The sequence below is a fragment of the Tiliqua scincoides genome, chromosome 3, assembly GCF_035046505.1.
Source record: "Tiliqua scincoides isolate rTilSci1 chromosome 3, rTilSci1.hap2, whole genome shotgun sequence".
In the NCBI taxonomy this organism is placed as follows: Eukaryota; Metazoa; Chordata; class Lepidosauria; order Squamata; family Scincidae; genus Tiliqua; species Tiliqua scincoides.
In genome coordinates, this window is record NC_089823.1 from 165,717,739 (window position 1) to 165,743,497 (window position 25,759).

Consider the following 25,759-nt stretch of genomic DNA (forward strand, 5'->3'; position numbering starts at 1 on the left):
TACATTCTCACATGATGGTCACAACCCAGAAAGCCTCTTTAGCACACGAAAACGCTCATGAATCTCTCTCTTTCGCGCTTCATTAAGAACTAGTTTTGGAGATTTTCTGGCTATGCTAGGTACAAGGAGGCTGGCACACGTGTCTTTAAACTAGGGCCTAGGACTGAAATTCTCTGTGCCCTGCAATTGTATAAATATAATTTGCTATGAATGGGCATGTACAAGACCCGAGCATGGATGCTGCTCTGTGTGTTTACATTATATGAATAACAAACATTCATTACTTCCTGACCAGTAGTGTCATGTTCTTATAGGGTGACATGAATGAGAGAGAGAGAGAGAGAGATGTTCTCAAGAGTAACAAGATACTTTGTTACTTCTATTTTGGGGATATGGTATAAAGATGCCAAATTTGCTCCTATATCACTCCTGTGATATAGATATAAATGAATACAGGGAAAGCAGAGAGAATAAGTGTTAATGAGACAGGCCCAAAACTGCTCAATGTGATGACAATTTGTATTTCTAAATACTCTGTATATTTAGCATCCTTAGCAAGAGGCTAAAATGCACTTGGCTATGTTATAAAATCTTAGTCAGAAGGAATTGTTTAGGTTAGAATTGTCCCTTAAAAAAGAATCTCATAAATGATGAGGAAAAAAAAAAGACGTGTTTACAAACACTCCAAGTCCTCAAATTTCTCAAATGATCCAGATCTTTAACACAAGGTTTGCCTCTGCCTAGAAACGAAGGTGGCTTTTCTTCTGCTCATTCAGTTGCTAGTTCTGGGAAAAGCCCAAAGAGAAACATTTAGCTTGGACAGGTCTTTGAGAAGATGTGACAGTTGACTGATGAGCATCCATAAAATGACAAAGCATTGCTGTGTGGAGCCTGTGCATCACATCGCCTCACCCTGGGAAACTAATTGCTTTGAATTGTTAATAGAAACATTATTTTTCTGGCAATCATTTCTTTTGAATACTCAAAATGAGCATGAAACAGCTCCTTTGACTGGACATAAAAGTTAAATGTCCCAATGTTGATCAAATTAACTTCAGCTATGTGACAATGGACTATATTTGTGAGAAAATAATGAAGGTCACAAAGGGGGGGCTTTATGCCAAGATTTCACAGTTGTAATGTAAAAATGTTTCTGTTCAACTAGTCCAAGCTACATTTCAAAGAGAAAACAGAAGAGTACTGTCATGAGCAAAGGAAAAATAATTGAAAAACCACACCCACTCTTGATAACTTCAGGATGTTTCAGAGAACGAAACAATACGAAATTTTGTGAATGTTACATAATTCTGGTTTTTATTATAGCTGAATGTTCATAAAGGATCCAATCTTCTTCTTTATTTACTCTGCCCAAAAATGTCTTTACCAAAAGGAGTTCCCACCCTCCCCAAGAAGTTCACGTCTCTGTGGTCGGAAGGAGTTTGAGAATCACAAACAAGAACTTTATAGCTGCAATTTATTGGGAAGTGTAAGCTTTCTACAGCTGGAGTCAAATATTCATGTATCCTTTCTGGAAAGTAATGGGATGCATTATGGGAATTTTGTATCAGATTTGTTTAGAGAATCAACTTCAGCTGTTACAAGTCTAAGTATAGGGTACCACTTAAATGGCTTCTTTGACAAGTTTCTTGGGGTCAATGCCAGTTTTGTTATAAAACTTTGAATCTGAAACTAGGAAGGCTAAACAAAAGGCATTATAGAACATGTTACATTAGTTCCTATTAGCAGTAAACACCTAACAAAACAATTCCACAACAACTTTTAAAATACTTGGAGCGCGCTCTACACGTGCTCCATTTTTCCTTTGGCAACATTTCATTTCAATCACTATTTTAATATTTTTGAAAAGCTGAAATATTAAACCATTTACGGTACTTCAGGTACTGTTCAACATGTGATTTTTTGTGTTTCCTTTATTTTAGGCACAACTATTTTCATGATACCTAAATTCATCTTTTTTTTTTTTAAAGTGCATTTTTTTCCTTTGCAAATAATTAAGATGGAATGCAGTCTGTGATGGTCACTTTAATCACTTCAATCTTGCATAAATAGCTGCAATTAACTGGTGTTCACATTGGCCAAGATGCATCCAGCAGACAGGACTGTTTCACTTACTCCCCCAGCGACTTAAATCAACTGTGAAAAGATGTTTCAGTTTCATTCAGTGAGGGTTTAGCTCATTAAACGCTTCTCCTTCTCAGTATTGTTCCTGGAGCTTGAACTGCACTGCTGTTAAATGCTCTTTAGCAGTTTAAAGGCTTTAGAGGAAAAGACTTATCAGCCTTTGGTTTTAACAGCACTAAATCTGCATTATGAGGGCATGCAGATAAGGAGATTTAAAGGCTCGGCTTGAAACCTCTCCCTTCTGTGTTTATCTGGCACCGCATAGCTCCTGTAGCTCAGCTGGAAATGTAGATCCAAGAGCTTTAAAGAGAGATTAAAAACCAAGAAAAGAAGTACTTTCTTTCCTATAGATGCTCTCACTTTCCCTTTTCCTACTGTCTGAAGGAGTGATGGCAGACAATGGTCCAAGATGGTTCCCAAAACCTTCTCAATGGGGGCACTGTTGGTGGTAGCATTCATTCAAAGGGAGCTTCAGTGTATTGTCCTCCCCAATCAGCAGATCAGAATAGAGTTTGCTGGTGGCTGCCAAAAGGTTAGCAGTGCTGATGAAAGGGGTTTCCCATTATTCACTGCTCCTACAGAACTCTCCTTTTGTGCCGGGCAGCCCATCATTTCACTATGGAGGTCCGGATCTGCGGCTGGCTGCTCCCTCAAAATGAGCTATCTATGTGAATGCAAACCCACAGTGGTAGTGCCACCTAAAATGGAGAGTTTCTCTTATAAAAGACAGGAGAGCTAGGTCTAGTTTTGACAATGTCACAGTTTAATGATATAACAACACCTCTGACCCACAATTAATGCTGCTGCTGCTACTGGACAATTTGCTTACTCTTGCCAGGGCACTGTGAAAGGGTTCAAACATTACAGCTAACAGAAATACACAGCAAATCATAAATAAGACACAAGCATTTTAGTGGTCTCTCAAGTTCCTTAGAGCACAAGAACAAAGAAAAAAGAGGGTGAGTGGATCAATCAGATCAAAAAGATGATTCTTTCCCTTGAAGGATATTAAGAAAGCACATAAAGTAATAACTGAAAGTAAAGTATGAACTTCTGAATTGATCAACCCAGATGATCAGTTCAGCAGGCTGTTACCATGACATTCACTAGGGCAGGGGTGGGTAGCGGGTCAATCATGGGCTACCAATGGATCACTGGCCAATTTCCGGTGGACCACCTAGTGCCTGCTGGTTGCTGGGATTCTTGCAAAGAATGTTGGACTAGGAGGATCTTAATCTGATGGAGCAAGCCCCATTTCTTAAATGAGGTGCATACTCAAGATCCCTTAACACATAACAGTTATACCACAACCACCAATAGATCCTGAATATGCTTTGCAAATTTAGTACACACTGACTGAGTGGTTTAAGTTACAGAAAAAGATCATGCAAAACTGAGCTCAGATCACTGCTGCTTGAAAATTTAAACACACTATTTGAATCTACATACTAGTTTCAGGATTGGCTTTAGGATATGGCTGAAAAAGCAGGGCTCTTGAAGCAGTAAGGGACAAAGGGGTTAGGACACACAAATCAAGGCAGTAACAAAGAGCCCTTTACCAAGATGACCTATTCAAGCAAACCAACTCATTGCCAAGTTCATTTAAATACATATTTTAAAATCTTCATCTGTTCTCCTAGCAGGTCCCCAGCAATCTTCTCCATTTTGAGTAAAGAAAAGGAGATATGGGAAAGCAGAAAAAACTGGCCAGTAGCAAAACACTGAACTTATATTTAGTACTATGCTAAAAGGAAAGTTTAGATGAGGAAAAAAAAATCAAGATTTGCTATTTGACGTGCTATGTTATACACAAACACTCACATAGGCTTTTTATATACATTCTTATCTTTTGCTAAACTAGTTACCAACACCCAGCTAGAGCTAGTTAAAATAGTTAGGATGTGAAGTCTAGGTTAAAACCCTTTTGCAATAACGTAATGACTGTAGTTGTGCAGAACTGATACATTTAGAGATCTCCTACATGGTCTTTAGCAAGACAGCCTCAGTTTCTCACCTATGAAATGGGAATAGTAATTCCTTAACTTTGAACTGGGTGGTGTAAACACAATAATGACCAGAAAGTGCTAGGCACATTAAAAATGTGATGTAGAAGATGAATTAAAACATTCTGAAAATATATTTTATTACAGCGTACTGACTGAATTCCACAAACCATCAACTTCAGAGCATTTCCCATATATCCAATGGGATTTCCAAGGAGACCATACTTCAGGGTGCATGATTTGTGGATTGCAGGGACAATACAAATGTGCTGCTTATGACTCGTTTTCCAACAACAGAGTAATTTGCTTGCCCTCAGTCATTTTGATTCATTGACTTTCAGGAAATAGTGCAAAACCTATCCAATAAGTTCATTTATATATATGACTGGACTTCTGGACTTTTTAGTTTGTGGTTTTACTCTCCTTTTCATTTTTTAATCTTTTGTGTTAATTATTCTTTATCTGTGCTTTTTGTCCCAGAGACTGGCTGAATTTCAAAAACAGTCACAATACTAGATTTAGAGTATTGTACAGTATAAAATACAGATGAATAAAAGATGCTAGCAGAGTATACTACTTACCTGTCAAGTACATAACCGAGGGCCTTATGCCTTATTCCTGAGTAAACTGATGGGCTTGTTTCCCAAGCAACTAAATTGGAAGCATCATGGAAAAGATGAATGTTTACCAAGTCAAAGGCACTGTGACAAAAGAAAGAAAAGACTGACTCAGAATAAAGTAAGGACAAATAGCAAGGAGAAAAGTATTCAGTCTTCCTGCACTACAACCTGAGTCATAACAGATTAGGACACTCTCATTTTTAAACTCTTGTAAAGCACCAAAAGTTGTTGAAAATGAAACTGGATCCAGCTCTTTCATTATCAAATTCTGGTCTGTATTCAGAGCTCTACCAGTTTTTATTTAACAGACAAATTAAACACTTTTATATCTACTTAAACTCTTTTACATATAATATAGTCTCACAAATAACATAACACAAATATCAAATTACATTTGGAAATAAACCATAAAATTATCAAAAGCCCTATTTAGGTACTATGGAGCCATCTGTTCTGAAATAACAAAAAGAGTTTAGGAATCAAGGATCAGTGCCTGGAGGTAGAATGAATGCAGGTTAACATGTCCTTTCCAATATGGGCATAAAACAGGATTTTATAATTATCTGAAAGATTACTTCTCAAATTACTGGAACTGCAACCTTCAATTGCCTAACCTGCTGAATTAACAGATAAAAAACTTACTGACCTTAATTAATTGACTTCAATAATACTTTATTAATCTAACTAATTAAAAGGCACCCTGATTAATCAGGCAATGCATTTTGAAAAAAAATTATTATTTTTAAATACAAGTACTTATAAAAATGTGCTTTATGTAATTGTGCCAGATGTCAGACACAATCATGGAAGAAGTATTGCCTTTTCACTTTCCACAGGAGGGAATACCTCTTCTATGGTTGGGTACTGCTGCAATAAATACATTTATCATGTAAAAAACAAACAAACACAGAACCATGTTTTTTTCTTCACAACCACGGTTTGAGACATGCAGTTTTCAAACTCCCAGGGAGTTTGAAAGCCGCAGTAAATTCTTGCGGGGGCAGGGGGAGGCAGTGGGGACAGAGGGAGGCAGTGGTGCAATCACGCTGCTCAGGGGGGCTGCAGGGGCTTAGGTACACTTACCAGAGCCTCCTGCAGCTTCCCAGGGTTGCGGGAAGCTGCGTAACTGTCCGCAGGGCTCCCCGAGGCTTCACAAATGAAAGTGATCGCGCTCCACTTCCAGTTCAGCGGAAGCACAGCATGATTGCTCCACTTTCACTTGTGAGGCTTCGGGGAGCCCTGCAGACAGCCGCCTGGGAGGCTGAAGGAAGCTGGTAAGTGTACCCAAGTTACTCTGGTAAGTGTACCCAAGCCCCTGCAGCCCCCCTGAGCGGTGTGATCCTAGGGATCACGCCACTGCCTCCTCCCTGCCCCTGCCCCTTAAGGGGAAACAGGCCAGCGCCCACAGGCTGAGGTGTTGTGATGCCCCAGTCTAAAAAGCCCTGGATTAATCAATAGGCAGCCCAATCCTATCCAACCACTCCCACGCCGATGCAGTGGTGCCAATGTTTACTCCGATGCATCCTATGGGGGTAGTTGGAATGTTGGTGAGCTCCTCCACATAAGGGGACATTTGGCCTCTTGCCCTGGGGTATGCCCCAACTGCTGCAATAGGGTAACTTGGATATGTGCCTGGTACAAATCTGCATTGCCCTGTGCCAGTGGATCTGGCCCAGGAAGGGGGATAGGATATGGTGTACACCACTGCCTTTGATCCCACCCCCTTCCCTGGCCCGATCCACCCACCACCACCCCTGTCCCTGTCCTTCCCTGTCCTGTTCCACATCTTCCCTGCCCCCCTGCCCCCGCTGCTCGGCACAGAGCTTACCTGCTATGGCACGCACTGTTGTGCCAGTGGGATGGTGCAGGTCTTCCTACTGACACTACTAACTTCTGCATTGTCACAATGTGCTTTATGGCAAATTTGCGACAGCCTGCACAGGTAGAACGTCTGCTTCACTGGCAATAGTGGGGGATAGGACTGGGCTATAAGGTTTCTTTAACTTGACAAACAGTCTTACCAAATATTTTTGCAAGATATAGGCAAATCCTTAACTACCTGGAATATCATGAAAATGTAATGTGTGAAACCTACATCTATCTCTGATAAATATATGCAGCATGAATGGTTTAACCTATACATAGCATATACATAAACTATACATAGGCACTACTGATTCTAGCCCCTTAGAAAAAGGTTGTGGAAATAATTATCCAGTTAATTAATTGCTTTTGTTTGTGAGATAATATATAGCATTTAAGGAAAAAAATTACTGGTTTATTAGTAACAGTTGTTTCTAACAAGCTAAAGGGGGGAAAATGACAGAAACAGAAGGCAGATGTAAATTTTGCATATAAAGGGAAGATTTTTCAGACTGTTGGTGTTCCAATATCCAATTAAAAAGCAAAAATAAATCAACGTTTGCAGACTGTAAATCTATAAATGACTATTCCAATTCCCATTGTAGATTGTGAGATCCACTGTTTTTATTTCATACTGGAGCTAAACTTTCGATGCCTATGCACAATGAGTGAAATGTTGTCTACAACTTGGATTCCTGGTTCCTTACAGAGAAAAAGGACCAACTTACATTAGTTCACCTTTCATGATTCAGCTATACACCGCATAGAGATTCTAACAACCCAGTCCTATGGCTACCAGTGCTTGAGCCACTATGTCAGCAGGAGATTCCTTAATGACAGTGTGGGAGCAGGGAAAACCCATGCTGGCAGTGGCAGACTACTGAATCCATTCTGAAGCAGGTAGGTCAGCAGCAAGGCTGGTTTAGGGATCTTGGGTAATTTGGGGGCAGACACAGGGCTGAGCTGAGGCGGTTCACAGAAGGATCTTAGCAGCAGCGGTAGACACTGAAATCCTATTTTCTTTTCCCAGTCTAACATGCCCCCTGCCTTCCCTTGGCACCAGCTAAATAGCTGGCATGAATCTGAGAAGACCCATTCAAGGCTGGGCAGCCTATGGGGAGGTAACTTTTTACTTACCTCTCCTGAACTTTCTGGTTGCCTCCCCCCCATAGCATGCAAGGCATGCTCCATCAGTGGCACTGCATACTATGGGCTGGTGGGGGATAGAATTGGGGCTATTAATCGCATATCTAAACCATGCCACTTGCAAAGTCAACTTTGTTGTGCAAAAATGCTTAATACAAAAAGCCTTAAATTTATTTTGCAAGTGACTTACACACAAGCTGTTGCATAACATTGCCTCAACAGCTCAAATTTATAGACTTCCTTTCTATAATTTAGGACACAATATAGCACTGTTGGATAACTTTCATATTACGTACCAGTCAGTAATACACCATCTTGTTCGGATGAAGCCTTTTCTAGACCATTTACACTGGAAAACAAAAATCAATATTAATACATTAAAATACAGAAAATAGAAAGATCAGTCAGTTGGTATAGAACAGGGCCTTCCAAACCCTGGCCCTGGGGCCGGATCTGGGGTTTGGAGTAACCCATCTACCTCGTGAGCAGACCTTACTGTTCTGCAGTGTCGCTGCATGACTTGCACTTTCATAGGAGGACAGGGATGCCCTGGGCAGTTGCCCGAACGTCTTGTTGTGCAGCCTTCTGGGATGCTGGCCAGCAGACGTGACTACCCAGAGTATCCCTGTCCCTGACTGAAGTTAAAGTGATGACAGAATGCAGCAGAATGGTAAAGTCTGGTCCAAATGGGGACAAGCTTTTTGTAAAATAGCGGTCATGAGTTTGGCGACTGCTGATATAGAGGTTAACACAGAACATTCGCTAAATAATTTGATGGATAATACTGAAAGAATATATTAAAGGCACAATATAGCTGAATATTCATTACTGAGGGAAAAACTACTTGTTACCTTGAGAACTGGGTGTTCCCAAAAGTGTTTCCTGAGGCAACAAGAATGTGGGACCAGAGATAATATCTACAGCTGAGAATCAGCAGGTGAGAAGGAGAAGCATAACCCTTCCTCATCTGTTAATTCTCACCTGTAGATGTCTCTTCCCAGGCTGTTTCTCCCTCCCTCAGGCTTATCTGTAGTATCAGGGTCCAGCTGAAGAAAGGAATGGTTAAAAGCAAGCTTTGGTGATACCAACAAGGGCTAATCAGCGAGCACAGGAAAGATTTAAGTTCTCATTGACTGGGAACTCAGTGTTTGCCTTCGACAATGGCTTTCTTAACAGTGATAGAGGTTGCCAATCCCATGCACGTTTACTTGAACTTCTGTATTTTTCTATTTTATTTATTTTACCTTGATTTTTGGCATCAAAAAACACAAAACAGTGTCTTAAATAGAGGATCAGATGGTATGTTCCATTTGATTGCTTTCAGATAAAGCTTCACTACAACAGAGTTTTGCTCCACTGTGCCCCCTGAGTAGTACGCCTGCAGAAGACTTATTCAAATATATGGTGTTACCAGGACACCAACAGCATGACTGTGTTCTCAATTCATCAAAAAGAAAAAAAGCACAAAAAACACACTTAGGTCAAAAACAAAAAAAATGCTTTTATTGAAAAACTTAAACTTTTTGTAATTGCTCAGTAGTTGAGCTTATTTTAATTATGGTTACAGTGTAACCACATAGATCAGGCATGTCCAACTTCGAACAGGTCATGATCTACTTTTTCCAGCCAAAATTGCCGGTGATCTACCACCATGAAAATTAAGTTTCAAATTAGTTTCAAATTAAATTTTAACCCAATAAAATAAAATAAAACACTCTCGAACATATTCTAATCCACTGTCCAGCACATTGTCTACTCAGGAAGCTATATTTGGGCCCTTTTCTAAGCTACCCTTTTGGCCCATTTACTGATCCTATTTTTGTCTTACTTAGTGATAATCAGGCAAATATTACTTTAGCAGTTGCCAGTTTTTTATCCCATATTATTAAAATATCCCCCCTCCCTGAACTTTTTTTCTTTTCCCTTTTTCCTGTATTATTCCTATTTCCTTTTTTATGCTTAAGTATTTTATTAGTGACTGTTGTAGTTGATCACCTGTTTATTTATTATGTGCCAATAAAGGTATTATTGTATTGAGTAATTTGTGTTAAATTTAGGTTGAGTATTGCACCTGATCGTGCACAATCGTGATCGTGCACAATCTTTAATATTTCGCTCTTGCTCATTAGTGAGACGTCTGAGCCTGCATTTCATCCACCAGCTTTTTGAAGTTGGGTGAATATTGCATGAGGGCCAGTCTCAGAGAATCCTGGAGATGTTCATCTGTCATTTTGGAAAATTGTGCACTCTTTGTCATTTTCAGATGGGAAAACACAGATTCACACAAATTTTCGAATTCCTGGATAACAGAACAGATTTCTGTCACATACTTCTTGTTCTGAAAAACAAAATTTGGATATTGTCCCAGATGGTCCTGCATATTAGGAAAATGATCAAAACTGTTGTTTGCAAGGTCAGTCATCATTAGCTCAAATTTGCTCTTGTAGAATGAAACTTTACTCATCATCTCACCAATGCATTTGTTTTTACCATAGTTCAAGGTTCATATCACTTAGTTCGCCTGTAAAGTCAGCGAGAAATGCCAGATCACATAACCACTCCTCATCTTCCAGCTCTGCTTGGTCATCTCCCCTCTCCTTCAAAAAACTTCTTATTTCATTCAGCAAATCACAAAATCTTTGCAGAAATTTGTGCCTACTTAGCCACCTTACATCTGTGTGCAAAATGATTTCCGCTGCCCCTTCATCAAAAGTAAGATTGAAAAGCCGTCTTTGGTGATCTTCCACGAACTGAATTTACAATTTTGAAAGTGATGTCCATGACAGTCTTTGTATTGAGTCTCTTGCTTGCCAAAACTTGCTGGTGAATGATGCAGTGGTAAGAAAGGAAATCTGGGAAGTCATTACACTGTCTACAGAGGGCTATGAAACCTGTCATTGTTCTTGCTCCACACGAGTGATGGAAACAAGTCTATGCAATGGAAGATTACACTTTGACACAAAAGAATGGAAAGAACTGAATATTTCCTGACCGGTAGTTTTCCCTTTTAAAGAAACCATTCCAAGTAGTTCTTCTTTAACACTGAAGTCTTCAAAAACCATCCAGATAAAGACTAGTATCCGGGCTATGTCTCTTATGTCTAGATTCATCCAGTTGGAGTGAGAAAGTAACACAATTTGAAACATCCTCCAACAATTGTTCAGATGTGACTCCACACATCTTTTCTATTCACTGCATGACGGTGTTTCTTGACAATTGTACACCTTGAATAGCAGCTATGATCTCTTTCTTATTTTTAAATCCTTCAAAAAGATTGTCAGCTGCTTCAAGAAAACAATCTTTTACAAATTCCCCTTCAGTGAAAGGTTTGCATTTCTTTGTGATCAGGTTGCTGACCTTGAAGGATGCTATGGTTGCATTGACCGAATGTGACCTTGGCTTTGCCATCAACTGTTGCTGAGTAGCCAATTTCGATTTAAGTTCTTTGAGCTTCAGTTTATGAATTTCACTTTTGGGTGAAAAATCAGCATCAAACTTATTGCTATGCAGAGCCTTATAATGACGTTCCAGATTACCCTTTTTGGGCAAGGATACTGGGGCGTTACAAATTAGACAACAACACTTGTCTTTCACCATGATGAAGTAGTAGTTCATTTCCCATTCACCATGAAAGTGGTAGGTATTGCTCTTCTTTGGAACACTCATCTTTGTTATACAGGGGTGGCTGGATGTAAGAAGGCCAAATCTGCTAAGTTAGTATAAACACTGGCTGAATCTGGTCCAAAACTGTCACTGTCCCAAAGTACTAAAGATCAACAGGAACTGAAGACCTCTGGATGTTGTACAATACAAGGACTGGAGATGCCAAAACCACACATGCAGTTGTAAAAGTAAAAATAAGAATTCATCATACTGGCACCAATAATTAAATACCACCAAACAATCATCAAAAAAACTCAAACACCTGTCCAGCAAACCAGATAAAATCAAATACCGCCTAACAAGTTCAAATAGCACCACACGTGATTTAATAAATTCTGCACACAGTGTAGAATCAACACAAAGGCAAGGTGAAATAAAATTGCAGGGTAGAATCAACGTAAAGGGTAGGCAAAATAAAATTGCAGAGGCAAGCAAACTCACAGTGGTTTGAACCAATCCGAAGGCAAGGCATAGACAAGTTAGACCAAAATTGGAAAAGTCCGCCAAAATCACCAAATTCTTGACACTTTGTTGTGTCTGCCCGAAAACGTTTAATGAAAGCGAAGTATAAAGTGACCAACGACCAGCACACAATGCAACTAATATGGTAAGTGTATTCAGTTAAAGCCCGGGTGAATGGATATCGCCCGGCATATAACACACTTCTAAGGGGTGTTGGGGCGGGGGCAGGAATGGGTGATTCTGAGAGGTAGGAGACCAGGTATGACACTGGGCCTGTGGGGTCTCGTCATGGGGTGCGGGCGGCGGCCCCCTGGGGTACCCACAAACTATTGGCACGAAAACAACAAGCACCCCCAATACACCTGCAGGCAAGATTCCCGCAGGCAGGGAAAAAAGACAGGCAAAGGATCAGCAGCGGCAGCAAGCCCTCCGCAGACGACCTGCCGTCATGAGCTCTCTCCTAGCGATGGGGCGAGCTGCTGGAGAGATGGAGCCAATTGGGGCTGGCGATCTACCTCTGACCCCTCCGCGATCTACAGGTAGATCGCGATCTACCTGTTGGACATGCCTGACATAGATCATCCCACAATAGTGTTGCATATACTGTATCATGATACTGAATTATTTCAATGCTCTCGATGTGGAGGTGCCATTGAAAAGTATTGGAAAACTAGAACTGAAGGCTGCACTCTCACTGCTGATGGGGGTTGAACTGGGGTAGGATATTATTCCCATCCAGCAGGACCTACACTGGCTCCCCATCCGTTTCCAGGTCCAATATGAGACTACCTTTAAAGCCCTAAACTTTTTAGGCTGCAACACCGTAAGGATCATCTTCCGACATATGAATCTAACTGTCTGCTAACATCTTTGTGGGTGTGGGGGGCTGGCTTTTCTTCATGTGTCATCATTGAGCAAGAATTGATTGGTATGCATACAGCCTGCACTATGCTAGACTCACCCCTTCCCACCGCCTCAGGATGTCCAGGAGTCCTCCTCTTTCTTTGCTTTATAAACAAGTGGTAGGACCCACCTGTTCTGCTAAACTTTCGGCTTCGGAATTGTTTCTGTACCTTCTGGTTTTTTTCCTTCTGTTCTTATTCATTATTTAAAATTGTTCTATTTATTTATCTTACTGTCAACTATTTCAATACTTTTGTTAACCGCCTTAGGACTTTTCAGTAAAAGGCAGACTAGAAATGAATGAATGAAAAGATAGCAGCACCCAGTCACATCTCCTTCAAATTACTGTCAGTCATGAACAAATGTCCTCCCCTGTAAATTTTCCTAAAATATGAAGTGGCAGCTAGACTGGGATACCAGGAATGAACTAAGCCATTCTTTTTTCCATAGAGCTTAACTACCTAAACCATCTATGGTGTGACATATCATTTATCAAAGCAAGTTACATTCCATTCCGTTAACAAATCAATTCATGACAAGCTACAGTACAGTTGGAATAGAAAAAGGATTCTTCTTGTCCACATTTTTGAAGGGTGATGGCAAATTTACTCCAGTGGCAATAAAATAGGGATTTAGGTGCTACTTTGGGCCAGGCTTATTCACTTATTTTTAAAACCCCATGCTGCCCAGTGTACCAGAGTCAATGTAGCTTTCAAGCCATAAAAAACAAGTATCACATCGTAAACAACAAAAATCACTATGGCTGAGAGTCAAAGATTTGCAAGCAAAACACAGTTTGAACAATGGTGATTGCCTATCACTTTCTTGCTGCAATTCTGCCCCACTTTCCCCTCCAGCTGCAATAGTGTAGGATGTGGCACAGGAGGCTACAAGTGACCTTTCCACCACTGCATAAATGGAAATACTTTCCTTAATCCAGCTGTAGAAAACAGATTAGGTCATAAAGTAACCTAATCCCAATTAATTTGTCCAAGAAGCTTGCTGGAAAAGGTAGTTTTCCTGTGATTTTCCTTTTTGAGTATCAACAGTAAAATATTCTTCAGAATACACATCTGTTGTATTCTGTATTAAGACTTATTGGTAAGTTGTTGGAGCATTGAAATGTCTGAAACGGTTTTACTGATGTGTGTCACTGCTATTTAACTATCTTTAGCGACTCTCGCCTGAGAACAGTCTTCCACACAAACCACAGCAACTGTGTCAGAAAGGGAAAACCGATTCTCTTGTGCGTGAGAATTCACTCCAGGTTTTGGTAAGGGCAATTGCATCTATCCACCTACCTTTCAATCATTTTCATATTTGTTTCTTTAGTGACTAGTAAAATTGCCCCAGAGGCTTCTGTGTTCAATCCATGTGAGGCTGGCTCTGCTTGTTAATAAGTAAATAAATAGATTCGGAAGTCCCATAGTCGGATATTGGTTGATTTTTTGGATGGTTACTTCTTGACTTCAGGTTAAAGGTTGGATGAATTATAGTTTCTTCTAGAGAGGTCAGGACTGCAAGGTCCCCTTCTGCCTTGGGCTGTCCCCTCTCCCATGTGCTGTGCTAGAGAGGGAACTGGGTAAATGGCTCAATTTACTCCTGCATATTAGGGCTCAGTTAAACCTTTGGTGAAGTAAAATTTTACGTAATTTTGCTGACGTCCTTCCTAACATTGCAAATGACAGAACACAAATAAGTTTAGGGCCCAATCCTATCAAACCTTCTAGCGATGATGCAGCCATGCCAGTGGGGCATGGCTGCATTGTGCAGCATCATTTTGTTGCATTGTGCTGGGGAGGGGGAAGACACAGGGGCCTCTTCAAGTTGAGGGAATATTGTTCCCTTATTTGGGGCTGCATTGCAGCTGCATCAGTACTGGAAAGTTGGATAGGATTAGGCCTATAGTTTTCTATTTTTTTCAGCAAAACAAATATCACACTATTTTCTATCATCCATTTCCATTCCATTTATGGTTTGTATAATGTCTACTCAATCTTTGGCTAATATGCCATATATGTACTAACTTTGAGGCTATGTGCCCTCCCCTAGTGTATACTTTATTATTGCACAAAACCAAAGCATAATATTGCAATCAAACATGCACCATTATTTATTGAATGCACTATTTATTGAGTGGTTATAAATCAGTTTTCTATATAAAGTTCCAGAACTGCTCTACAGCACAAACAATTACCAATTAAATAATAGATTAGGATAACCAGCTCAAGACCTTCATGTTGATCTGGATCAAGACTAACTTGACTGATAAAGGATAGGAAATATATATAAATAATGTCTTTCGGGATGCTAAATATGATGTAACCTGAGCAGCTTTCAATATTTTATATTGCTCTGTAAACCTCTTTGTGAACTTTTTCGTTGAAAAGTAGTATTTTTAAATATCTTCAGCAATATTTAGTCCATGACCTATAGACAGGGAAACTGCTTCTATCAACTTAACGATAGTACCAAACCTTATAAAGCAAATCACCCACCAGGAAGGGTGATTTTAGACTTTGGGTTATTTTTTTCACACTGCTTCTAGCTGAGCACTAACAGTGGCACGCTTCATTTCTTCCTTTATATTAATAACTTGTATATTAATACAAGGAGAACCCTGTACTTGTGGATTCATTTATGTGCAGATGAGGTCCATGCTCCCCCCCCCACGCACACTCCCTCCGGGGCTTCCCCAGACCTCCCAATGCCTTATAAGTCATTAAAAATGTCAGTTCCAGTTTCACTGTTGGGTTAGTCTGAGTTGGGCTGAGGCTGTGGATGGCATGTCCGTGGCCTCTGCTGGGCTCAGAGGACCCTCCAAAGATGAGGGAAGCAGAGTTCCCCTCGGTTTCAGAGGGTTGGAGGGAGGCCATTGATTGTATCAGTAGTTTTCACTGCAGATTTCATCTGCAGGTGGTTCTGGAATGGTGCAAAATGTGTGAGAACCACTGCCTTAAGGTACTGCTTGGAGTGGAGATGTCTCGAACTAGAGCTCTGAGCAGCCAGGCTCTAGCAAATTACCTGCTACACAGACCAGGGCTGTGTTTCTGCTTACAGCAGTGGTTCTCACACATTTAGGACCGAGACCCACTTTTTAGAATGAGAATCTGTCAGGACCCACCAGAAGTGATGTCATGACTAGAAGTGACATCATCAAGCAGGAACATTTTTAACGATCCTAGGCTGAAATCCCATCCACACTTACCCAGGAGTAAGTCCCATTGACTATCATTGTTAAAAGAATATACATAGTAGCTTGTTAAAAGTACACGTATGTCACATTTCCCCAAATGCATGGTAGCATCAAATCTAATATATTAAAAATACCATGGTAGCATCAAGTCTAATATATTAAAAATAAAACACTGAAATGAATGGGGACACACCTGAAATTGGCTTGCAACCCACAGTTTGAGAAACACTGTGTTACAGGCTAGACTGTGGTTCTCAGGGACACCATCTAGACCAGGGGTGTCAAACATTTCATACAATGGGCCAAATAGTATTCATGACGCTTGCTGAGGTGACATCATTAAGTGACATCATTAAGCAGGAAGTGATGTCATTAAGCAGCTCACGACCAGAAATAAGCACTTTTTTTCTCATTTAGGAACTCATTAGCTGCATGTGACAGAAAATACAGAAATCTTGTTCACATTTTCAAGATATGGGAGAGCCCAATTATCATACAGGCAGCCTTTCCCGCAATGACATTGCAGGGAGATGCTGGGAGAGCCCGAGGGCCAGATAAAGAGCTTCTATGGGCCACATTGGTCCCCCCTTTCCGGGCTTTATGTTTGACACTCCTGATGTAGACTGCAATACCAGCCCATACACCAAGATGGTGCAATTGTTTGGGAGTTGGACTTAAAGCTGGAAGGGCCAGGTTCAAATTCCCACTCAGCCATAAAGCTTCTTGGGTGACCTTGGGTCACTATCTCTCAGCCTCATCTACCTCACAGGGTTGTTGTGAGGACAAAAGGAGGGGAGGAATTATCACTAACCTGAGCTTCTTGGAGGAAAGGTAGTATAAAAATGTGAAAAATAAATATCAGTTACACTTTAAGTTCCTAAAACCTAGTGCCCAATCCTAACTAGGCACTCCATATGGCACAGGATAATGGCTCAATTGTGCAATGAGGTGCATGTATGTGCATTTCTCTCCCCACTGCTGCATAATCCATGGGGACCCACCTCTCATAGAGCAATTTAAATACTAATCTATTGAAATAAAGTAGGCACTTGAAATTTAGATACTTTAGCAGACTACGTGAGGAAAAATTTAAAAGTAGGTTTCCCAGTAGTAACAAATATCATGACTACACCTTTGCTGTAGCATGTTTTCCCCTATGCTATTCTCCCTCATCATAAGGCTAAGAAAGCGGTCAGGGCTCTGGCACCAAACAGACAGCCCAACCCTAATTAACTTTCCAGCGCCAATGCAGCCATGTCAGTAGGGTCAACACTGCATCCTGCATTGAAGGGGGCAGTCAAGGAGGTCTCCTGAAGGTAAGGGAATGTTTATTGTCTTACCTTGGGGCTGTGTTGCCAGAAAGTTGGTTAGGATCGGGCTGTGAGTCTGTTATAAGTCAGGACTGAATTTCAGTGGCAGTTTGGGGGTCACCTCACAATGGTTTTGGGTGGCAATCCCCCAAGTTTACCATTCTGCACCCACCCAGTTAAGATGTATGATGCCGTCATTACTTTTGGTCCAACAGATTCAAAATCAGGACATCTTCCTGAGTCACCACAAAACATGAATACTGTTCCAAGCTTATCTATAGTCTCCAATAATATTTTATCTAGATTTTAGAATATGGCAGCTCCGTGTCCCAAGAAATGTGCAGCATCTTTCACTTTGTATAATATTAAGTCCTTCCCTAGTTTTTCTGTTAATAAGATTCCTTTAGCCAGCAGACAGATTGTGAATACAGGCAGTTTCATCTACTAAAAGACAACATTAATCATCATTGAGAAAGGGGAGACTGCAGTAAGGTTATCGCCATACAGCCTTCTCCATGAAAGGTTTGCATTAAAGCATTAGTGAAATTAATTCATCTTTCACAAGAGCTTTGAGCGGTATCGGTGATCTATGATAACAACCAATTTCTCACTATGGAGGGGGAAAAAAATTACTCAGCCCTGATAGACTACACAAATCTGCTTTTTAAAAATGACCTAGCATTATCTGGAGTGTTGCTCCCAAAGGCATCGTTTGAGATTCATGAACGGCCAAGAGGACCCATAAATCAGGACAGAAAGTTTTGTTACTTTTATATGCAGTGGGCTGTAATTATTTTGAATTGCATTATGCCTCAATCATTGTAATTACTTTTAGATCATCCTGAAGCGGCAGTAATAAAAAGAAAAGAAATCAGTCTTAAAACTAAGGGCAATCACCCCCCCCCCCGAAAGAACATTAAAATGTTTCATTAAAAGTCTACCGTAAACACACAAAGCCACAGCAATGTAAAGTTGACGTACATTTTGTGAACTGGGAATACAAAACAGCTACCACGGCAGTAGTACACACATTTCGGGCGCAATCCTAACTTGTACTGGAACAGGCAAGCCAGGAGGCTTGTGGCCAGAAGTGGCTTAGCTAGAGGCAAGGAGAAACTTTACCCCTTATCCCTGGGTAAGGGCTGCTGGTACCTATGGGTCTCCTCAGACTTGTGCCACCTCTTGAGGTGGCACAAGTCCGAGGACAGCGGATTGGCTTGAAGCCACTCCATACACCCCAGGAACAGGGATTAGGATCTGGCATAACTGCTGGACCCCAGCCCCACCTCCTGCTCCCCTCCCGCTCACCCGCCCCCGGGGTCGCCCATTGCCCTCCCTCCCCCACCCAGGAACCCCTCCCTCCTCCTCTCTGCCCTCCCACGCCTACCTTTCGTCGGCTCATCTGAACTGACACAAGGAGCTGGGGGAAAGCTGGCAGGGTGGCTTATGTCAGCCTCCGCAGGCTGGCGCTTCTTGGAGCGTCGGCCTGGCTTCCTCCCGAGGAGGAGCAAACGTGCTTTACGGCATGTTTGTGACCCTCCCAGGGCATAGTTTGGATTGCGCCCTTCATCACATATATTTAAACAAAGCTAAGTTAATAATATAGAGATTTGGCTGTAGTAACCAAATGATTCATATGTGGGTTTAAGGGGACTAAAAATGTTCTTAATAGAGTTTTATATGCAATATTTGCCTTCATTTTTAAATAAAGACTAATCAGGTGTGTAATTCTACTTTAAACACAGGAAAATTATAAACTTTCCAGCTGCAAAACAAAACAAAGTGATACTGTACTTTCACAGCAGTGAGCATAACTGTTGTCTTAAATTATTGGGGCTGACATTGGGCTTAAAAAAATCAAAAGAGAAAAAAAGGAGGAACTTGTAAGCCCTCTAGTGGAAGGCTATGACAAACTTCTAAAAGCAAGATAGAAGCCTTTAGATCAGTGGTTCTCACACATTTAGCACCAGGACCCACTTTTTAGAATGAGAATCTGTCAGAACCCACCAGAAGTGATGTCATGACTGGAAGTGACATCATCAAGCAGGAAAATTTTTAACAATCCTAGGCTGAAATTCTACCCACACTTACCCAGGAGTAAGTCCCATTTACTATCATTAAGAGAATATACATAGTTGCTTGTTAAAAGTACAGGTCTGTAACATTTTCCCCAAATGCAGTCATGTACTATGGTAGCATCAAGTCTAATACATTAAAAATAAAATATTGAAATGAATGGGAACTCACCTTAAATTGGCTTGCGACCCACCCAGTGGGTCCTGACTCACAGTTTGAGAAACACTGCTTTAGACTGCTACCACCTTGCCTTTTTAGCCTGAAAAATTCTGATTCAAGCTCAAGAGGCTTCAGTAGTTTATTAAGTTGCTCAGTTGCTCCTAAACAACTTTCTCTTCCAGTCAATGTCTACAACAGAGGATGCTTTCCACAAAGTTTCCTGATCTTACAGTCCTATCCTATAAGGATAGTCCTTACAGGACTATTCCCCACTAGTGACTGCATGCAACCACACCAAAGGGGCACATGCTGCAAGCTATGACATGGTGGTGGTGGTGGGGTATCAAACTGCCAACAAGAGGTAAGTAAATATAACTTAGGCTGCCCGATCACCAATGTGTTTCCTTAGACCTATGCCAGCTAATTTGTGAGTGTAAACCACAGGAAGGGGCAGGTTCAGGCCAGGAAAGGAAGACAGGATCCAGCATGCATGACCTGCTGCTGAGCTCCTCCCACAACTGCCCAAACCACCCAAAACCTGCCCGCGCCTCCACTTACCTGCTCTGGTGCAGGCCAGGTCCATCAGTGGTGGGCACACACAACTGCTGGCTCTTTGTGCTGGCAGCTTGCCTTTTACAGTGCTGAAGAGGCATTTAAAATGGAGGAACCTGAGTGCTCAATGTCCAGTAGGACTGGGTCATCACTTTCTGCTTTCTACTTGCTTATTTCATGTCTTACTTTGCTAAGGTTTCAAGTTCTCTTTGTTTTGTCACATTTTCTACTCCCATGCATTCCAACCTTTGTTGATTCAGGCTAGGGCTAAGAACTTCATGGTTCTCAGTACGTGAAAGTTCCTTATCCCACTTATTAATCAACTTAACATGGCCAGATTTCCCCACTGACACCTTGACAGCTTCCCCAGCTTGATGAATATCCCATTTACTGCACTTACTTCCCACCACGAAACCTAGAAAGACATATACAGTACATAGAGATGTCTGAAAATGGTGTTATTTTACTCAGAAGTAAGCACATTGTGTTCAGTAAGACTTAGGCTGCAATCCTATCTTATACTTATATGGCTCTGGTGACGCGGAACCTGCAAAAAGTCATTGTTCCCAACACAATGCATGAGATCTGATACGTTTACCTAAAAGTGATGTGTTGGCAGCCATGCATTAAGATGATTTCTGAGTGAAGGGTTGAAAGCGTCACAAACAATACAGATAATTCATTTGCCTGATTTCCAGCCCAATCCTACAGGTCCCGTCACCATTGCAGTGATGCCAAAATAGCTGCAACAGCATTTGGGGGGAGAGGGGTAGCATTTGTTCCCTTACCTGGGGGTAAGCCTCCGCAGCATGGAGGGGACTACTCAGACTTGCGCTTGTAAAACTGCTGGTGCAGATCTGCATGAACCCTGGCTGCAGGATTGGGTTAGGAAAATAGGCCAGGATTCGATGGCTACTGCTGTCACCAAACCTGCCCCCTTCTCAGAGCCAATCTGTCCATTACCATTGCCACACCATTCTGCCCCCATTACGTCTCATTCTGCCCTCCCCGTCCCATTCCACCTTCCCCACCATCCTACCTGCCTTGGCAGGTCTGGGAGAATCCTCCTGTGTGTGTGGGACGGCTCTGGCCTTCCTGCCAGCACTCTGGCAACAAGTGACTCTGCACACTGATGTAGTGTTTTTCACGACTACCATAACGCAGTTAGCACTGGTGGAATGCTCATTCTGCCAGCACAAAATCCCAATAGGATTGGGCTTCTCGTTCAATTATAGTTACATAGCTCAAGAATAACCAGGTGTAAAGGAGGTACAACAAAGTCCCTTCACCCTCTGGAATCTCCACTTGTCTATACATACCTCAGGGAAATAATCCTGTGGAAACTTTTCTTTTTCCAGCATAGGTGTACTTTCTAATGTATCGGAGTAGATCTCTTTCCCCGTAACTTTTTTATACTTCTTAGCTAGGAAGAAATAAGGAACACTTAGAATACATACACCTCTGTAACTTCAATCAGGTTTCTATATGCACAATGGAGACAAATATATATAAGCCCATATGGTGACTGATTTATATTTAACAAATGTACATTTTATTTATTTAACAACAGAAACAGTTTTTGCTCACTAGAGATACAGGTTATGATTATGTTGTAAGAACAGTCTATGGCAAGGCACTCTTGGTAAGGTAAGCAGCAGGGAGAAGGATCTATCATTTCCAGTCTAACTGTTGAGGTGTCACAAGTGTAGAATCCTTTAGCAGTTCTGGTACTAGGTTCCTGGGGATCCTGGAGCAAAGTTTTGCACTGGGTACCCCATGGTACCCACAGTAGCCTATGATTACATTGTGCTGCTAGTGCTGAGGGGTTCAGGAGTTCACCTGGATGGACAGGCCCTTCAGTGAGGGCAGGCCCTCAGCCTGTGCCCATACTGGCTGACTCATGACACCACCCCATCCATTAAGAAGCAAAGAAAATTGGAACAAGGGAATACTCCTCTAGTTTCAGGTACCCAGCCACTTCTGCTACTGCATCTTCAAAGATGAACAGCTCCTTCTCTTATTTATGTGTGTGCCGTTTCTGGTGGTACCCTCAACTGAAGGAGCATGTGACAGGATGTAAAATGAAGCCAATAGAGATGGCTGTTCTAGACACTGTCTATTCTATTCACCAAATTAGCTTAGTGAAGTGCTGTCTTTTACCCACTTCCTTTTCCCTGCTGCTGGTATAAGGGAAAAAAGCACGAGGTAGAATGAGAGGGCCAGGACATGTTGGAAGCATATGAATGCCCCAATGGCACTGAAGCTAAGCAGCTCCGACAGTATGACCTTATGCATGTCTACTCAGAAGTAACTCCTGATTTCAATGTGGCTTACTCCAAGGTAAGTGTGTAATATACTGCAGCCTAAAGGCCCAATCCACAGAGACACACACTGCGTCAGCGTGTACTTTTGCAAACATGCCATAAGGTACGTCTGTGACAGTCTCTGCCTGTCCAGGGCCAGAGCTCAGCTCAACAGTGGGTGGAGATCCTCGGATCGTAGGGCCCTCTTAGGATCTTAGGTGCAGATCCGAGGAGACCCATCAGGGTTGCCTGGGGAGCATAAGCTCCCGTTCTCCAAGTAACCCTGGCAGTGCTTCCCAGTCCCTTGGGATGCAACAGTAGCCATTCTGATGCCACTGGGAAGCTCAGGATTGGGTTGTAAGTCTGGTAAATGGATGGAAGACCACTCAGAAACCTGACTCAATAAACAACTAAATGGGCTATAAATATAATTACATAATAAATAAAATGCAGTAAGGTGAAAGTTGAATGTGGTGGTAGAAGCAAAGAGGAAGAAAAACTTAACTTGGCCCAAACATGTATCAGACATCTTCACTTGATTAATAATAACCCATTCCACACTATTGCTCAGCATCCATTAAGCCATTACAGTATAGAAAATGAGTGGAGAGACAAGTTAATCTTTCATTAAAAAGTTCCCTTATCAGTGCTGTAATTTACATTGCTCTCTTTCAGGAATAAAATATGCTATGATAAGTCTTTTGATATTATGTGTGATTTTACTTGAACATCAAAAAGATGATGACTAGTAGGATTTATGGTAGTTAAACCTTGAAATGCAATGTTCATAGAGCTGCTATTCAAATTTTTCACTGAAGACCCCCATACCCTCAATTATAACAAAAGGAGCAATCTATCTTGAGTGAGAACCAGAATAATGAAACTGAACAATTGAGACAATTAGTTCACTTACAGTTTCAATGATGTTTCAACTATATGTGTTGCAAAGATGGAAAATGAATGTGACCTGTTTCAAAAAGCTAAATGAAGCTTATGAGATCTTTACATTGACATTTGAGCAGACATTTTCACAACTCCAAATGGCACACTTAAAATTATCTGTGTTCTTCCATTCATTGTAAAAAACATAATTTAAATCTTCAGATCAGTTTCAGCAAAGCTGCGATTATGTACACAAGGTATGAAGAAGAAAAATGAAATGTCATTAAAGTGTATTTAAATATGTAAAATGTATAATTAGAATGCCCCACCCTGACAGTAGCCAGTTATGATTCCTTTGTTTAAGTGTTCTGATCTTATTAGTCATATAAAGTAAACATGATTTTTCTGTAATGATTAATTGCATGATAGCAGTGCAGTCCTTTGGAATGAGGAACCCTATAATCATAGGATATTGCTATTGCAACTACCTGCAGTAACATACTTGTTCAAGAGAGCACAAGTAAACAGTTTTTTTTTTAATGTATCAAAAAATGGTCCTACAAGAAGCAACAACTCTCTCTCTGAATCTTTCTGCACATTACTTTTTTAGGTGATGTCTAAGGGCCAAATCCTATCCAACTTTCCAGCCCTGGTGTAGCCATGCCAATGGGATATGCGCTGCATCCTGTTATGGAAGCCCGCATAAGGGAATGTTTATTTCCTTGCCTTGGGGCTGCATTGCTAGAAAGTTGGATAGGATTGGGCCCTAAAATGCTTTAATATCTGAACATGCCTTTGAACACTGAAAAGCATTTGAGGCTTTTCTCAGAATGAGGCAGGTGATGACCCTGAGATAGGGCCTTTTAAATGTTGGCACTCTGTCTTTCAAATTGTCTCTGCAGGGAGGCTTGCTTGGCACCAACCTTGATTTCATTTCAGTGCTAAATAAAGCCCTTTTTTGGCCTGTTAAATTTTTTGTTTTTAATCTAAGAGTCACGTTGGTTGTTTTCAATGATAATTCTTGCTGTTCTGTTGTTTTAGTATGTTGTTTCATCTTCTTTAACCAGTGACTGCTATTCTGAGCAGAGTGAAAATATCCTAGATAAAACTATAAACTTTTAAATATGAAGTGCGAATGCAACAAACATGGATTAACAACAAGGTATCATGGAGGTACACTGGTTAGAAACCAGGCATACACTCAAGAGGTAAACTCATGTTTACCCTTCATAATGAGTGAAAAGTCTGGCAAAAAGAGGATGAGGTTGCTCCTTTCAACATGGACACAATCAAGCAGTACTTATTTTTTACACTTACCTTTAAAATCAAACTGATAAATATTTTTCAAAGATTCATGTAGAAAGTAAAAGCTTCCCAGTGCCTGCACAAAAACAAAAAAGTAAAACATTTTAAAGCTACACTAAAAATCCCCTTTAAACCAGAAATATTTTAATGTCATTAGTATTCAGAAAGAGTAATAGCACAATCCCACTCATGTCTACTCAGGAATTAACTCCAAGTTCAATAGAACTTACTACCAGGTTAGTGTATATAGAGTTGCAACTAATGGCTCAATCCTATTGGGCCTTGCTATGAGTAGAGTGCAATAAAGCATCCATAAAGCATGCTCCAGCAGCACACTGAGCAGCATGCTGGCAGGAAGGCCGAAGCAGTTCAGATGCTGCAAAACTACAGTGGAGTCAAAGCAGCCATATTCCTGTTCCATCTGAATTGACCTAGAGTGTCCCTGTGTATGTTACTCAGAATATAAGACACAACTGTTGGAAGGACAACATATACTCAATTGGTACTGGGTTGCTGAACCCAACAGCTCCCTATTTTTCTCTTCCCCTCCAGAAGTCTAAACATTGTCCCTGTACCCCGAACATGATGCTTCTGGTCTTATATCCAGTTAGGGGGAAAAGATAGTAGTCTTGTAAATTGCCACCCTGAAACTGCAATTCTGATAATGAACTTTTAGCAAGACACCTCATAATTTCATAAAGGCTTCCTTTCAGGGTCCATGTTTCAATGATCAGCGGGCCTCCAGTTAGCAGGTTCAGCCTATGCCTGAAGGAATGCTTAGTTTCTGCCACTTCCTTTTTAGTTTTTCTTTTGTGTGCTTCACTCCCTCCAGGAGATGCTAGGTTTTTCCCACCCAGCCTATTTAGAAGAAAGATGACAAAAGGAGCAGAGGGTGATGTTGGCCGACACCACTTCAATCTTGTTCTTACTTGCTCTCTTTCCTACAAGGGCAGAGAAGCAAGAGAGATGAGGATCATGGTGATGCTAGAGGAGGTGGTAAGGGTGCTACCCTCATCTGCTTTTTGCTCAGTTCCCTTTTCTGGTGGCTGAAAGGGCAAGTGGTCAATCAAGTGACTGGCAAGCATAAAAAACTGTGGGGAATCATCGGCCAGTTTGCCATTTCTCTAAGCCCACCACAAAAAGCAGTCGCTTCACCCAGCCTCACAAGCTGGCT

At 41.2% G+C, this 25,759-nt stretch overlaps 1 protein-coding gene across 3 annotated transcripts in view; it reads right to left on the bottom strand.

Annotated features, from left to right (window-relative positions):
* The window catches only part of INPP5A (inositol polyphosphate-5-phosphatase A), a 311,939-nt gene that overhangs the window by 114,110 nt on the left and 172,070 nt on the right, over positions 1–25,759 (bottom strand). For all 3 annotated transcript variants that reach the window (XM_066619882.1, XM_066619883.1, XM_066619884.1), the window contains exons 5-8: positions 24,598–24,661; positions 21,415–21,518; positions 8,071–8,123; positions 4,727–4,846 (exon numbers count right to left, since the gene is read on the bottom strand). In XM_066619882.1, coding sequence (XP_066475979.1) covers positions 4,727–4,846; positions 8,071–8,123; positions 21,415–21,518; positions 24,598–24,661 — 341 coding nt within the window. The remainder of the gene's footprint in view (positions 1–4,726; positions 4,847–8,070; positions 8,124–21,414; positions 21,519–24,597; positions 24,662–25,759) is intronic.